General features: G+C 37.3%; 1 protein-coding gene across 1 annotated transcript in view; it reads right to left on the minus strand.

Moving 5' to 3' along the window:
- rnf220b (ring finger protein 220b) overlaps positions 1-13,944 on the minus strand; it is a 69,265-nt gene that overhangs the window by 8,000 nt on the left and 47,321 nt on the right. The window contains exons 4-10 of the mRNA XM_036578092.1: positions 9,245-9,290; positions 7,894-7,977; positions 5,823-5,865; positions 2,165-2,208; positions 1,045-1,156; positions 272-362; positions 37-93 (exon numbers count right to left, since the gene is read on the minus strand). Of these exons, the coding sequence (XP_036433985.1) occupies positions 37-93; positions 272-362; positions 1,045-1,156; positions 2,165-2,208; positions 5,823-5,865; positions 7,894-7,977; positions 9,245-9,290 (477 nt within the window). The remainder of the gene's footprint in view (positions 1-36; positions 94-271; positions 363-1,044; positions 1,157-2,164; positions 2,209-5,822; positions 5,866-7,893; positions 7,978-9,244; positions 9,291-13,944) is intronic.

Here is a 13,944-nt window from a genome sequence, read left to right on the forward strand (position 1 = left end):
GTCTGTCAATCGTAGACAGTCTGAATGGACTCATACTTCACTGCCCTGTCCTCTGCGTCTCGTGAGCTGGGGATCACGTCTGTCTCTGAGTATCTGAAAACACAAGCTGAGGAAAAACAGCCAGACTGTTCACTGGATTCACCATCACTGAGGCTCTACTGAGGAAAAAGGAACTCCATCCTCAAATCAATGTAGCGAGAAAAGGCTTTCAGACTTTCAGACGAGCAAAAACTAAAGCCAGTTTCAGAAACGAAGCCTGTGTGAAGGATACTGTGCTTTGCCGTAGTTCAGTGTGTCGTCTCCGTCCACGTCCAGGTCTGCGTCACTGTCCTGATTCTCCTTCACCGTGCTGCTGACCAAACCTGAGAGAGAGAAACACCATTCAAACACATCCACGTTTAGTCAAAACACAACATATACACAATTAACTCCTCAGACTGCGGGATTATTATTCAGTAACTCTTAAGACTTAATATTCAGTAACGAGTGTTCAGTAAAATTCTGAATAATGTACAGTAGATATTGAATAATTCATAGTAGATCCTGAATAATCGGGGCAGCCATGGGCTGGAAGTTAGGGAACCAGCCCTGCAACCGGAAGGTCGCCGGTTCGATCCCATGAGCCGACTGTGTGTGACTGAGGTGCCCTTGATCAAGGCACCTAACCCCCAACTGCTCCCCGGGCACTGTGGATAGGGCTGCCCACCGCTCTGGGCAAGTGTGCTCACTGCTTCCTAGTGTGTGTGTGTTCACTAGTGCGTATGTGGTGTTTCACTGCACAGATGGGTTAAATGCAGAGGTGAAATTTCCCCATTGTGGGACTAATAAGGGTCACTTAACTTATAATTTCCAGTAGATATTGAATAATTTATAGTAGATACTGAATGATTTACAGTAGATATTGAATAATTTATAGTAGATATTGAATAGTTTATAGCAGTTCAGTACATATTATGGAACTAATGTTTAAGTTATATAGTTATAGGGATTCAAATGTAGACTCACATACAGACTGTGTGTGTATGTGTGTGTGTGTGTGTGTACCTCTGAAGCCCCTCAGGATGGACACCATGTGCATTCTTTTCTGTTCACTCCACTCGTACTCGTCTCCCCCTCCTCCAACAGATCCATTCTCCACAACACACACACTGTCTCTCTGCCGAAACACACACACACACACACACACACACACACACACACACACACACACACACAATGTCTTTATATGTAAATATCTATATGTAATACTATATATTAATAATAATAATATGTCCCAAGTTATATATATTTATATATATACACACATACACACATATAGGTACCTGTATAAAAATATAACTTCACTTATATTTAACAGCATATATTCATATTTATATTTAACAGTAAAGAAAATATGACAATAAATGCTAATTATTGTTTCTCAGTCATGTCTAAATACATGTTTAAATAAATATACGTTTAGTAAAACGGTATCCACCTCAATATTCAATGGAGAACAGATTTACAAACAAATTAGCACAGAAAAAAACATAAAAAATAGTTTTGTGCAAATACATTTCATTCAACAACTTTTGTTGTGCTGTCCTAGTTTCACTCTTCACTATGATGTGTACTTGTTTTTACTTAGAAAATCAACAAAACATAATGTGTCCAGGGGCGCCCAAACTTTTCACAGTAGTGAAATACAGAGAGCAAAAACAATATACCAAGCTATTTTTAATTTTATTTTAAAGACCTATTATTAAAACTACATGCATTACATTTTGGCCGAAAAATTAATGTATATTTTATTGAATATTTATATTTATTGAAAGGCACTTTCAGATGAATGCACCACAGCGCATCATTACACCCCTGCTGCCTGTGACCCTGAGTCTGTTAACAATGTTATCAATACATGCTAATAAAACTACCTGTGAAGACAGGAGCAGCGCAGTTCAAGCCAAAGTTGAGCTACTTAACAATGCATACGTATTGGTGATAAAGATAATTACATGTAATTATCATTAAATCCATTGTGTGATTAATGCCCAACTGTATGAAGTTTTAGGGCAATAAAATAGTTAATGTATGAATGAACTAACATGTTAAATGTAGTTTTCTCTAAGAAAAAAAGCAGAACACCTCCTGTCAGCGCATGTTTGGGTGGTGTTAGTTTGTGTACCTGCTCTTCCTCTGCTTTCCTCCTCTTCAGCTTCCCCATACGGGCTATTCAGAAACAAACAAAAACAAGACATCAGTGACAACAACAACAGAAATAACAAACCAAACCTCTTCTAATAAATATGAGTTTATGTGCAGCTTTGTTCAGCTTATCTAAACTACAGGGACTGTAAAAGTGTGATGGGAAACAGGTCCGTGTAGCTGATGGAGCAAAAACTGAACAGGAAAATAAGACCGAAACTGATAAAACAGACGGCGAGATTGTGAACTGAAACAGCGGCGGGGAAATGGAAAGGGAAAAAGACAGGACTGAATTATTAACCAATCACAATCATCCTGGCCTTGTTCAAACCTTAGATCCATGCAGTCAACTCTATATATAACTATATATTCTATATACATATACCTACATTATCTGCACCGATCAGGCATAACATTATGACCACCTCCTTGTTTCTACGCTCATTGTCCATTTTATCAGCTCCACTTACTATATAGGTGCACTTTGTAGTTCTACAGTTACAGACTGTAGTCCATCTGTTTCTCTGATACTTTGTTAGCCCCCTTTTACCCTGTTCTTCAGTGGTCAGGACCCCCATGGACCCTCACAGAGCAGGTACTATTCGGGTGGTGGATGATTCTCAACACTGCAGTAACACTGACGTGGTGGTGGTGTGTTAGTGTGTGTTGCGCTGGTCTGAGTGGATCAGACACAGCAGTGCTGCTGGAGTTTTTAAACACCTCAGTGTCTCTGCTGGACTGAGAATAGTCCACCAACCAAAAATATCCAGCCAACAGCGTCCTGTGGGCAGCGTCCTGTGACCACTGATGAAAGACTAGAGGATGACCAACACAAACTGTGCAGCAGCAGATGAGCTATCGTAGGAACCAGACGTCCACCTCTACAAGCTCCCTCACAGAAAGTTATTATACGAAATGTTCATGAATGCACTGCCTGATGTCTGAGACACTGTTTTATGATAGTTTTAGAAGGATCTGGCCCAAACCAAAGGTGGAGGTGTACCTGCAGGGTGTTGTGAGGTAAAATAGTCCCAAAGAAAACTTATTGTTCAGATTTTCCACTATTTTCCCATCATCATCATTCCATATAAAGCTCAGAAGACATGTCTAAGTTCACTGGTGGTTTTGGATAGTAAATAAAATGTCTATATTTGTGTTGTTGTCATGGCGACCCTGGTTCCTATCACCACCACTGTAAAGAAATCTGAGTTCCCCTTTAAGTGTTAATAGTGAAAGGGATTGTTAATCTTTAGGATGGGCGGCTATAGCACCACTATGTATGTGAGTGTGTACCATAATCACATAGCTGACCAATTCATTGCAAAGGGTCATTAATTAGAGAGATGACGATCAATAAGCTGTGACGAAAGACTCATTTCCTCATAAAGTGGGAAGCTGTTTCAATCTTAATAACTGTGACTAATCGCCCCTGAGAGTGATTCTTTAACATAACAGAGCTTAGGTTCCTTAGATTAGAGCTCTGATTAATGTTTTATAGCGATGTTACTGGCAAAAATACATTTACTGCTCCGATATATAGTTTTAAACAATGTTTTGGTTGCCTAGAACTGCACTCTGCCTTCTTTCAAGACGTCTTCACTTGACAAGACACATTTTAGCAGTGGGCAGCAGAGACGTCACAAAGGAGGAGACCGGTCACTAGTTGGAAAATGAACGAAAAAGCTTGTAGCAGTCAGTATTGTGTCCCGCCCTTCAATAAATAGAGCCAATAGGCTTGCTGGTTACATACAAACCAAAGTTACGTCTAAACAGCTGGACTTCTTGCTCCTTTTTTGGAACGCGTCACAGACATCAATTTCAGAATGAGCGTGTGTTTACAAAACCGACGGAACTGATAAGATAAAACATTATATATCTTGTCTTTGTACTGTTTTTGTTTATATACAGGTCAAAGTGGATTTATTAATCACTGGTTTCTGTATTAATTTGCATTTCAAATACTGTCCCAGCTTTCTTGGGTTTGTATTTGCAGACATCCAACAGCTCTTTCCAAACTTATGATGAATGAAGTGATATGTCAGCATTTTCCTGTAGTTAGCTAATCACCTACTGTTGATACACACAAGTTAGAAGTTAGTGAAGTTAGCTGTTTAAGCGCTGCTGCACACTGTGCCAGAGACTTGAGTCATAGCAGAAGAAGTCTCTAAAGCCACTTTTCCACCACATGGTATGACTCGACTCGACTCTGCTCGCTTTTGGTATCAGCTACTGCAGATATAGGACCCTTTCAATGTAGCTGGTCATCATAGTGATGCCGCGAGAAACCGCCGTGATGTTACGGAGACAGATTTTGTTCAGAAGAGACTGATGGCAGCGAGACAAAAGACTGCGGAGAAAAACGGGAAAGTTTAGGAAAAACTACATCAGCATTCAGACAGCAAGACGATTCTGGGTCCTCAAGAAGGTGACGCAAGACTTACATTAGCATATCGCTGTTGTCAGAAGAAAACCTTGTATCTCCATTTTTGATGTTTTTTCAGTTTTTGACATGATTTGAAATCACCTGTTACCCTTTACGTTGTATGTAAATTTCATGATGAATGGACTAAAAGAAACGGCCCAAAATGACTTGGAAAAAAGTCTGGTTCCATTGACTTACATTAAAAGTAAAGTAGGTTTTTTCCTTCTCCTGTAAAGTTACCATTTTGGAGATACGAGGTTTTCTTCTGACAACAGCGATATGTGCTTAGCAGTTTTCTCGGACTAATCAGGAGTCTTTAGGATTTTTACATCACATTTTGGTATTGGCTCACCTTGCTCGGAGTCTTGACGGAGGTGGTACCAAAAATAGTACCCGGTACCAGATTTGCTCAGTGGAAAACCAAAAAAGGCGAGTAGAGTCAAGTTGAGTCATTCAGTTGGTGAAACGGTCTTAAAGTTACACCCAGAATGTTATGACTGACTTAGCTTAGCTACAAAATGTTGTTGCAAAAGTTGGTGCAACTAGCCCCCAGTCTTGCATGAGTGGATATAACTTTGCTATAAGGTCTTTATGTGTAGTCGTCAATCTTACTAATAACATAAAATTCACTAAAATCTGTGTTAAAAATGGTGTGCAATGAAAAAAAGTGCTTTGAATTTACATGATTCAAATGCATCAGTCAGCTGAACATCAATCAACACAATTCTTCACGAAAAAAGTAAAGACAGCAATCAGCTCATTCAGAAACATATATATATAAAGTGTTATTATCAAATACATTTGAAAATGTATGAAAAATGGCCCAAGAATGTATTTTTGCTTAATGTACTTTAGTGTTTCCAATATATTGTTTCATTCCAAATACAGTTTGTAATGAAACAATATATGTACACATATAAAAAGTTGTGTTGCTGACCTGTTTGTAAATATGTATATCATGTAAATGTAAAGCACAAGTGTTTTCAGTACAATGACCAGACAAAACAAGACACCGTTAATATTAGCGCACTGTGTACATCTTACAGTGTTAGTGCTTAGTGTTTAACTGGAACACAGAAATATGGAGTGAAGAAAAGACAGATTTCAGTGCAGTTTAAACTGTTAGTGCTGTTATTTTAACATAATTCACTTCCATATTACATATAAAAGCCAAGCAACAGAACTGATGAGAGGAATGGACAGTGGTTATTCGTACCGCTCAGTCTTGTCTGTCTGTTGGCTCTCACTCGCAGAAACGTCTGTGAAGAAAAACACAGACAGACAAAACCAGTGAAACTGCACAGTAACTTCAGCCCTGCAATGTTTGAAAGGCACTCAGCGCTACATGGAGAGGTTTCTGATAAAGTGGCCAGGAGGTGTTTCTGAGGGACAGAGAATTCAGCTAATATGCTCTCTGTAGTGCTGTCCACCACAATCCACCAGCAGATGGCAGCACTTCACTGGGTACTGTGTTAACCCCTTCAATTATAAAGTAATGAAAGGTGGGGCCACAGATTAACTGTACTACATTAGTTATACATTAGTTTAGTCTTAATAGAATGGATATAATAGAATTAATGAATAATTCAAACTAGTTACTGAAAACATCATAACAGAAGGGTGATCATTTAGAGCACATACTGAATAATTTGTAGTAGATTCTGATTACTGCATAATTCATTGTAGTTACTGGATAATTTATAGCAGATATTGAAAAATCTATAGATACTGAATAATTAACAGTAATTACTGAATAATTTACAGTAGATACTAAAAAATCTATAATAGATACTGAATAATTAATAGTACTGAATAATTTACAGTAGATACTGAAAAATCTATAATATATACTGAATAATTAACAGTAGTTATTGAATAATTTAGAGCAGTATAATAATGTATAATAGATATTGAATAATTGACAGTAGTTACTGAATAATTTACAGAGATACTGAAAATCTATAATAGATACAGAATAATTAATAGTAGTTACTGAATAATTAACAGTAGATCCTAAAAATCTATAAAATATACTGAATAATTAATAGTAGATACTGAATAATTTACAGTAGACTCTAAAAAATCTATAACAGATACTGGAAAAATAACAGTAGTTATTGGATAATTTATAGCAGATACTGAAAAATCTATAATATGTACTGAATAATTAACGATATTTACTAAATAATTTATAGCAGATCCTGAAAAATCTATAATAGATACTGAATAATTCATAGTAGTTATGGAATAATTCACAGTCATAACTGAACAAATTATTTTTGCTTTTTTAAACCAACTCTTTTCCAACAATAACATGATTTCTAAATATTGTCACTTTTAATTTGACTTGTAAAGAATATAATCTAGCTTTTTATTTTGTGTCACAAACTACACACAGATACTCAGACACACAAATTATATTATATCTCACACTTCAGAGGCTTTTACTGTTACTCTGATGAAACAAAATAATAATATGTGTTTCTAAAGTGAATTATGTTCTGAATGTGTGCGTCCAGCAGTAAAGGCAGTATAGAGCTTCTTTTATACAGTGATAGAAAACACAGTAAAGCACACAATGCTACAAACAGCGTGGACACACACGCTCACCTGCTGCTGTGGATCTGTGGGTAGTATGTTAGGTAAGATTGAGGTTAACCCTTGTGTGGTGTTGATGTGTTTGTTACTCAGTGGTCTGCTGGACCCATCACATTATTGTTTTTAAATCAATACAGTCATAACAATTTATGTAAAAATACCAGATGTTTAAAATATCACAAGTGTCCAGCGTAGGGTTCTCCTTTAGCAGCTGTAGCCAGTCAGCAGCCTGTCCAAGTTGTCCACCCTCACACACACACACACACATATACAAACACACACACACACAGACACACACACACTAACAGCAGGCCATGTAGGAGGAGAACAGAGTGAAGGACACAGCACCTCCACACTTTTACTCCCCGCAGGTTCACCCAACACCACATGTGTAGTATAAATGTGTGAGGGGTGAACAGAGTGAAGCACTGAAAATGGGTTATTTTATAAGTTCTTCACAGAAAATGAGCAAAGACCAAGAATCTGAGGTTGAAATAATAATAAATCACATCATTTTTTCTTTTGGTAAAAACTGAAAATGGGTCCCACGGACCTGAACACCACACAGGGGTTAAAATGTGCAGCCAGGAAAGAGTTCAGCCTGATGAAGCCACTAACGCTGCACACAGTTCCCTCACACAGTTTCATTCTCAAATCTCACTCTACAAAAGTGAGGAAAGGTGTCTCACCTGGTACCTGTCTGAGTGGACGGCCTCGTCAGCAGGACGGGGTGAGGAGCCCCCCTCTCGCTTAATGTGGGCAGAGAAGAGGGGCTGGTGGGAAGTGAGGGAACCAGAATCAGAAGCCTTCATAAGCAAAATACAATAGAGTTTCACATGCAAAGAAATTTGTATTTAAGCATAATAATAATAATAATAATAATAATAATAATAATAATAATAATTATTATTATTATTAGACTGCAGGATGCTTTATATCTAGGGAAATGTATTTTTTACTTGTAAAAGTAAGACTTGCCTTTTATAAATGTAATCAATAAATCAATGTAAACATGTAATGATAAGAATTTCAACATGACTGGTTGTCTTTGAATTATTATGTTAATAATTGCTTTACATTGCAACAAATGGATCCTCTCAATAATATAAATTCTCACTAGTGAGAACTGAAAAAATAAAAGCTGAATTTTAATGTTACAATCAAACTTCAGTTTTTGTTCTAATTTGTTTTTTTGTACCAATTACATTTCTAAAATAAAGGAATTTTAAATAAAAGAAGAAATCCATTCATTTTTTAATTTTCCTCTATTATTAAATGGTTAAGATGTAAACAAAATCAGAGTGGTTTGGTGTGAATCGCTCTGTTCTAGAGAAACTTACAGAGTCAGAACTGTTCACAGTGGTGGTGATAGGAACCAGACGTCCACCTCTAAAAGCTCCCTCACAGAAAGTTACTACATGAAATGGTTATGAATTCACTGCCTGATGTCTGAGACACTGTTTTATGGTTTTATGGAGACAAAGTTTTGGCCTAAAATGTATTTTTAAAATACATGCATAGTGGAGGGATACGTGCAGGGCGCTGTGAGGCAAAATAGTCCCCAAAGAAAATGAGTTTTTTCAGATTTCACTGTTTTACCATCATCAACATTCTACACAAAAACTCATGTAGGTTCACTGGTGGTTCTGGATAGTAAATAAAATGTCTATATTTGTGTTGTAGTCATGGCGACCCCTGGTTCCTATCACCACCACTGTAAAGACATCTGAGTCACATTCACATCAGACCTTGTTTACATCTCAGTCACTTATGCAGAATTTTTAAAAAATGGGTGGAGTTCTCCTTTAATAGCTAAAACTGATTTCCATAGAAAAGAAAGTAAGAGAGTGAATTTATTCACAGGTGGCTTTTTTATGACATCACATACACTGAAATAGTGAAATTAGTGAGGTGAGGCTAAAATTTTTTGAGTCAAATGAATCTGTACAGACACTTTTGCCTCAGCTGCTGCCTGACCGATTAGCCTCTGAGGTAATAATGAGAAAGGCTGAGGTGAGCAAACGCTCATGCAGCTCTTACCTTCAGAAGCCCAGTGGAGAGACACTCCTTCTGTGACAGACTCGGACTGTAAGAGAGGAAGAGTTCACACAGGATTCAGGCTGAGCTGAAACACTGCATCGTTACTCAGTGTAAATAAACGTGCTTTAAAGAGCTGCGGTCAGTTCGAACGCTGAGGAAAGACTGAACTATGGCCCACTCAGGAAAATTTTCTTTACATTTATAGAAATAGTGGAGCAACAGCACTCAGTCATTTGAACCCAATTACCAGGTGCAAGGACAACATTTGTGGGCATTTTTTGTGGGTCATAATTCTTTTTTCCCACCAATTCAACAGGCTGTTTCTGTTACTGTGTGATTGATAGACTGATATACAGTGCCAATCAAAGGTGTGGACAAACCACATAGAACTTATTTATTTATTTATTTATTTATTTCCGACATTTTAGAATAATAATGAAGACATCAAAACTATGAAACAGTTTATATGGAGTGACTCCAGTGAGAAATGTTCCTCTTCTACCACAAAGTCAAGTCAAGTCAAAGTTTATTTATAAAGCGCTTTTTACAACAGGTGTTGTCACAAAGCAGCTTTACAGAAAAATCCGGGTCCGAGCCCCCATGAGCGTCGCCAATGGCGACAGTGGAAAGGAAAAACTCCCTAAGAGGAAGAAACCTTGACAGGAACCAAGACTCAAAGGGGAACCCATCCTCCTCTGGTCGACACCGGATAGCAAACAGCATTAGAATAAAATATTAGAATACAAAACAGGAAAAACAGGTGGAGCGATGGTTAATTAGATAGTTTGAGTTTATGCAGCAGCAGCTTCATCATCATCTAACATAGGGTTACATAGGCCCCGCCCTCCCTCGTCACAGATTGGCTAAAATGCATTAACATTCCACTGATTGATTTTTAATGGCAAAAACATAGTAATTATGATATGATTATGATTGTAGTTCCAACTTTACATTGGACTAAAATCCTACATGAAAACTGCCACTGAAAAAATAGTTTAAAATGATTGTTAGTACTGTTAGTATTTATTAGTATTTATTAGTATTTATTAGTGATAATAATATTTTTTATTTAGACATAAATGCATATGCAGGCATCAGTTTGAATATTCATGTTTGTTTTAGAAACAATGCTTAAGCAAAAGCCTTTAGTTCCAGATGTGTTTAAGAAAAGCGAAAAACACAATCAAGAACAGTCAAAGAACCCTTTATATGATTAATGGGGTTCTTTGCATCATGAAAGTGTGATTAATGGAGAATGTGCTTTAGATTGTTCTATACAGAACCTTTTTGAAAAGGGCTCTATATAGCACCAAAAAGTGTTCTGCTATTGTTACAAGCTTAAAATATAACAACAGAAGAACGCTTTCCAAAAAGGTTCCATATAGAACCATATACAGCAGATTCTCCATCAACCTGAAGAACGCTTTCATGATGCAAAGAACCCTTTAATCATGCAAGGAATATAGAACATAGAACCGGGTTCTTTACTAAAGAACTCTTTGTTAACAGTGTACAGAACTCATGGTTCTAAATATAATTATTGCCTTTACTAAAGAATGCTTAAAGAACCATCTTTTTTTAAGAGTGTATAAATATAATCATTGCTTTTACTAAAGAACCCTTGAAGAATCTTTTTAAGTGTGTACTTTTTATATTTATGTATTGGGATTAGCGGATATGTAAAAGTTCTCATATCAGTTCTAGTTGTTTAATACAAAAAAGCAAGAACAATTTGGTTCTGCATCAGACAGAACCTGTAAAGTTGGAAAATATGAGAGAAATGATCATAGAGCATGTAAAACAGTGGTGCACGCCTTTAATCATGCAAAGCCTATAGCATATAGAACCGTATTCTTTACTAAAGAACTATTTTTTAGGAGTTTATAGAACTCATGGTTCTAAATATAATCATGGCCTTTACTAAAGAACCCTTGAAGAACCATTTTTTACAAGTGTATAGAACTCATGGTTCTAGGTATAATCATTGCCTTTACTAAAGAACCCTTGAAGAACCATCTTTTTTAAGAGTGTATAGAACTCATGGTTCTAAGTATAATCATCGCCTTTACTAAAGAACCCTTGAAGAACCATCTTTTTTAAGAGTGTATAGAACTCATGCTTCTAAGTATAATCATCACCTTTACTAAAGAACCCTTGAAGAACCATCTTTTTTAAGAGTGTATAGAACTCATGCTTGTAAGTATGATCATCACCTTTACTAAAGAACCCTTGAAGAACCATCTTTTTTTAAGAGTGTATAGAACTCATGGTTCTAAAAATAATCACTGCCTTTACTAAAGAACCCTTGAAGAACCATTTTTTACAAGTGTATAGAACTCATGGTAATAAATATAATCACTGCCTTTACTAAAGAACCCTTGAAGAACCATCTTTTATAAGAGTGTATAAATATAATCATTGCCTTTACTAAAGAACCCTTGAAGAACCATCTTTTTAAGTGTGTACATTTTATATTTATGTATTGGGATTAGCGGATATGTAAAAGTTCCCATATCAGTACCAGGTGTTTCATACAAAAATGCAAGAACAATTCGGTTCTGCATCAGACAGAACCTGTAAAGTTGGGAAATATGAGAGAAATGATCATAGAGCATGTAAAACAGTGGCGCATGCAGGCAGAGCCGCCCCCGTCCTGCCTTCCCGTACAGCTGAAACACACCCTTGGGCCGAATACAATTTGACACAATTACTGTCCGCGTTTCTGTCACTAAGCAGATTAGAGCTGTAATGTCTTTATTGAACGAATCCTTCATGTGGAGCGAAAGCCTCGCCCCTCGCCCCCTCCCTGCGTACTGCTGATGGTGGGACGGTGAGATTTGGCGTTATTAAACATCGCTGTGATTTTCACCATCGTCGCCCTGAGCGTGAGGCTGTGAAATATGTGGTGAGGAATGTGAGCATGTGTAGTCGGAGCGCTGTGGGTGATGGAGGAGCGCCTGAGGCTGCTGATGAATATGCCATCATGACCTGGAAGCATTTAATGTGCCGGAGGAGGGACAGGGCTAATGAGCGAGGGGGGAAAGGGTGAGTGTTCTGCTGTGTTAGCGTTGGTTAAGCACACAGCCTGAGAGCCACCGGCTCAACTGAACTAAACACCTTTGTGCTCTATTGTCTCCATTCGATTGGGTTTCATTTAAATCAGCCACACTGTAATTTAGGGCTGCGACAAATGACTGTTTTGATGGTTGAATAATCTCGATTATTGAAAGGAATAATCGATTGTTCGGATTATGAATCGCTGAATTACAAATAACTCTTATGTAGCTATCAGCATTTAAATTTGGCTTGAGGTTGTTGCATTATGCATTAGCAATGAAGACAATAAAGATGAATATTTAAAAATGTACTGTTTTAATGAAATTTTCTGCTAATACAAAAGATAAATAAAACAATATCGTCGATGTCCAACGCAAAACATCTATCTTTATTTTTTGCGATTTTTACTTTTATGCATCATTTGAGCTCAGCAGCCGTCCTTTACATTGTGTGAAAATTTCATTATGATTGGACCAATAGAAATGCTCCAAAATTGCTAAGAATAAAAACTTCTTCCATTGACTTACATTGAAAGTAAAGAACGTTTTTGCCCTCTCCTGTAAAGTTACTATTTTGGAGATACTTGTTTTTCGTTGGACACTAAATCAGTTCTCCAGTAATCACACCTACAGTCCAGCAGTGATGCTGACCGCCCCAAAATAGCACTGCCACTGATGCGCCTGGCTGAACCCATCACAGCATCTATGTATGTATATCCATGAACATCTCCAGCCATAATCATGAGTTCTGTTCAAATTCAGCAAACGGTGGCGAACATTTGTGGCAAACTTGTTCTCTATGAACAGTTAAATTTGAGTGATTTGGTGTAAACATTGCATTTTAATGGTAACCCTTCGTCCAGCTGCCTTGTATGTTCACAGAGAACTACTTCCTGAAACTGTTTGCGAGTGGAGGCAAATGTTAGTGGAGAACTCAAGGTAAACAGAAAACTGCTTGCAACTGTTTGCAAACATTCTCCTATGTTAGCTGAACTTGGCTTCAACGTTAAGATAACGATGCAGTGTTTAAAACTGTAAACGTTATCTGGAAAGTGAACAGGGTCACTTTACAAACAGCACAAGTGACTTTTTTCCTGAGTTTAGCGTGAAATGCTCCCACGCTTTTTGTTCTCGATGCTGCCACAGTGCTTTTGTTAACTCTCCAGTAAGCGGTGATGTGACACGAGTGATGATGTCACCAGCTAATCAACCATTACCTTAGATGCCAACTAATTTGGTTGGTGATTTTATTTGACTAAGTTGATTAATCGTTGCACCCCTATTGTATTTATGGCAGAACATGGCATTTTTACAGCACAAATATCTCCATGTTTACAACAGAGTTGCACTGGCCACCCCACAGTCCAGACCTCATCGTCATCGAATGTGTTTGGATTACTTGCATAGCGAGAAGCAGAAAATGGAAAACCAACTTCTAAGACTGAACTTTGGAGGTGTGGAAATTTCAAAAACTGAAAGCGAGTCTCTTGAAAAGAACTGAATCTGTAATAAAGGTAAAGAGTGACTCACTGAATACTGGAAAAATATATTTACTGTAGTTGTTTTCTGTAAAATATACATTTTCTGCTTTTTTAATGATACTGAAAAACCTTGTGGCTGTTTTGACTGAAATTTTTAAAAATG

Source organism: Colossoma macropomum, unplaced genomic scaffold (genome assembly GCF_904425465.1).
Source record: "Colossoma macropomum unplaced genomic scaffold, Colossoma_macropomum, whole genome shotgun sequence".
Lineage (NCBI taxonomy): Eukaryota > Metazoa > Chordata > Actinopteri > Characiformes > Serrasalmidae > Colossoma > Colossoma macropomum.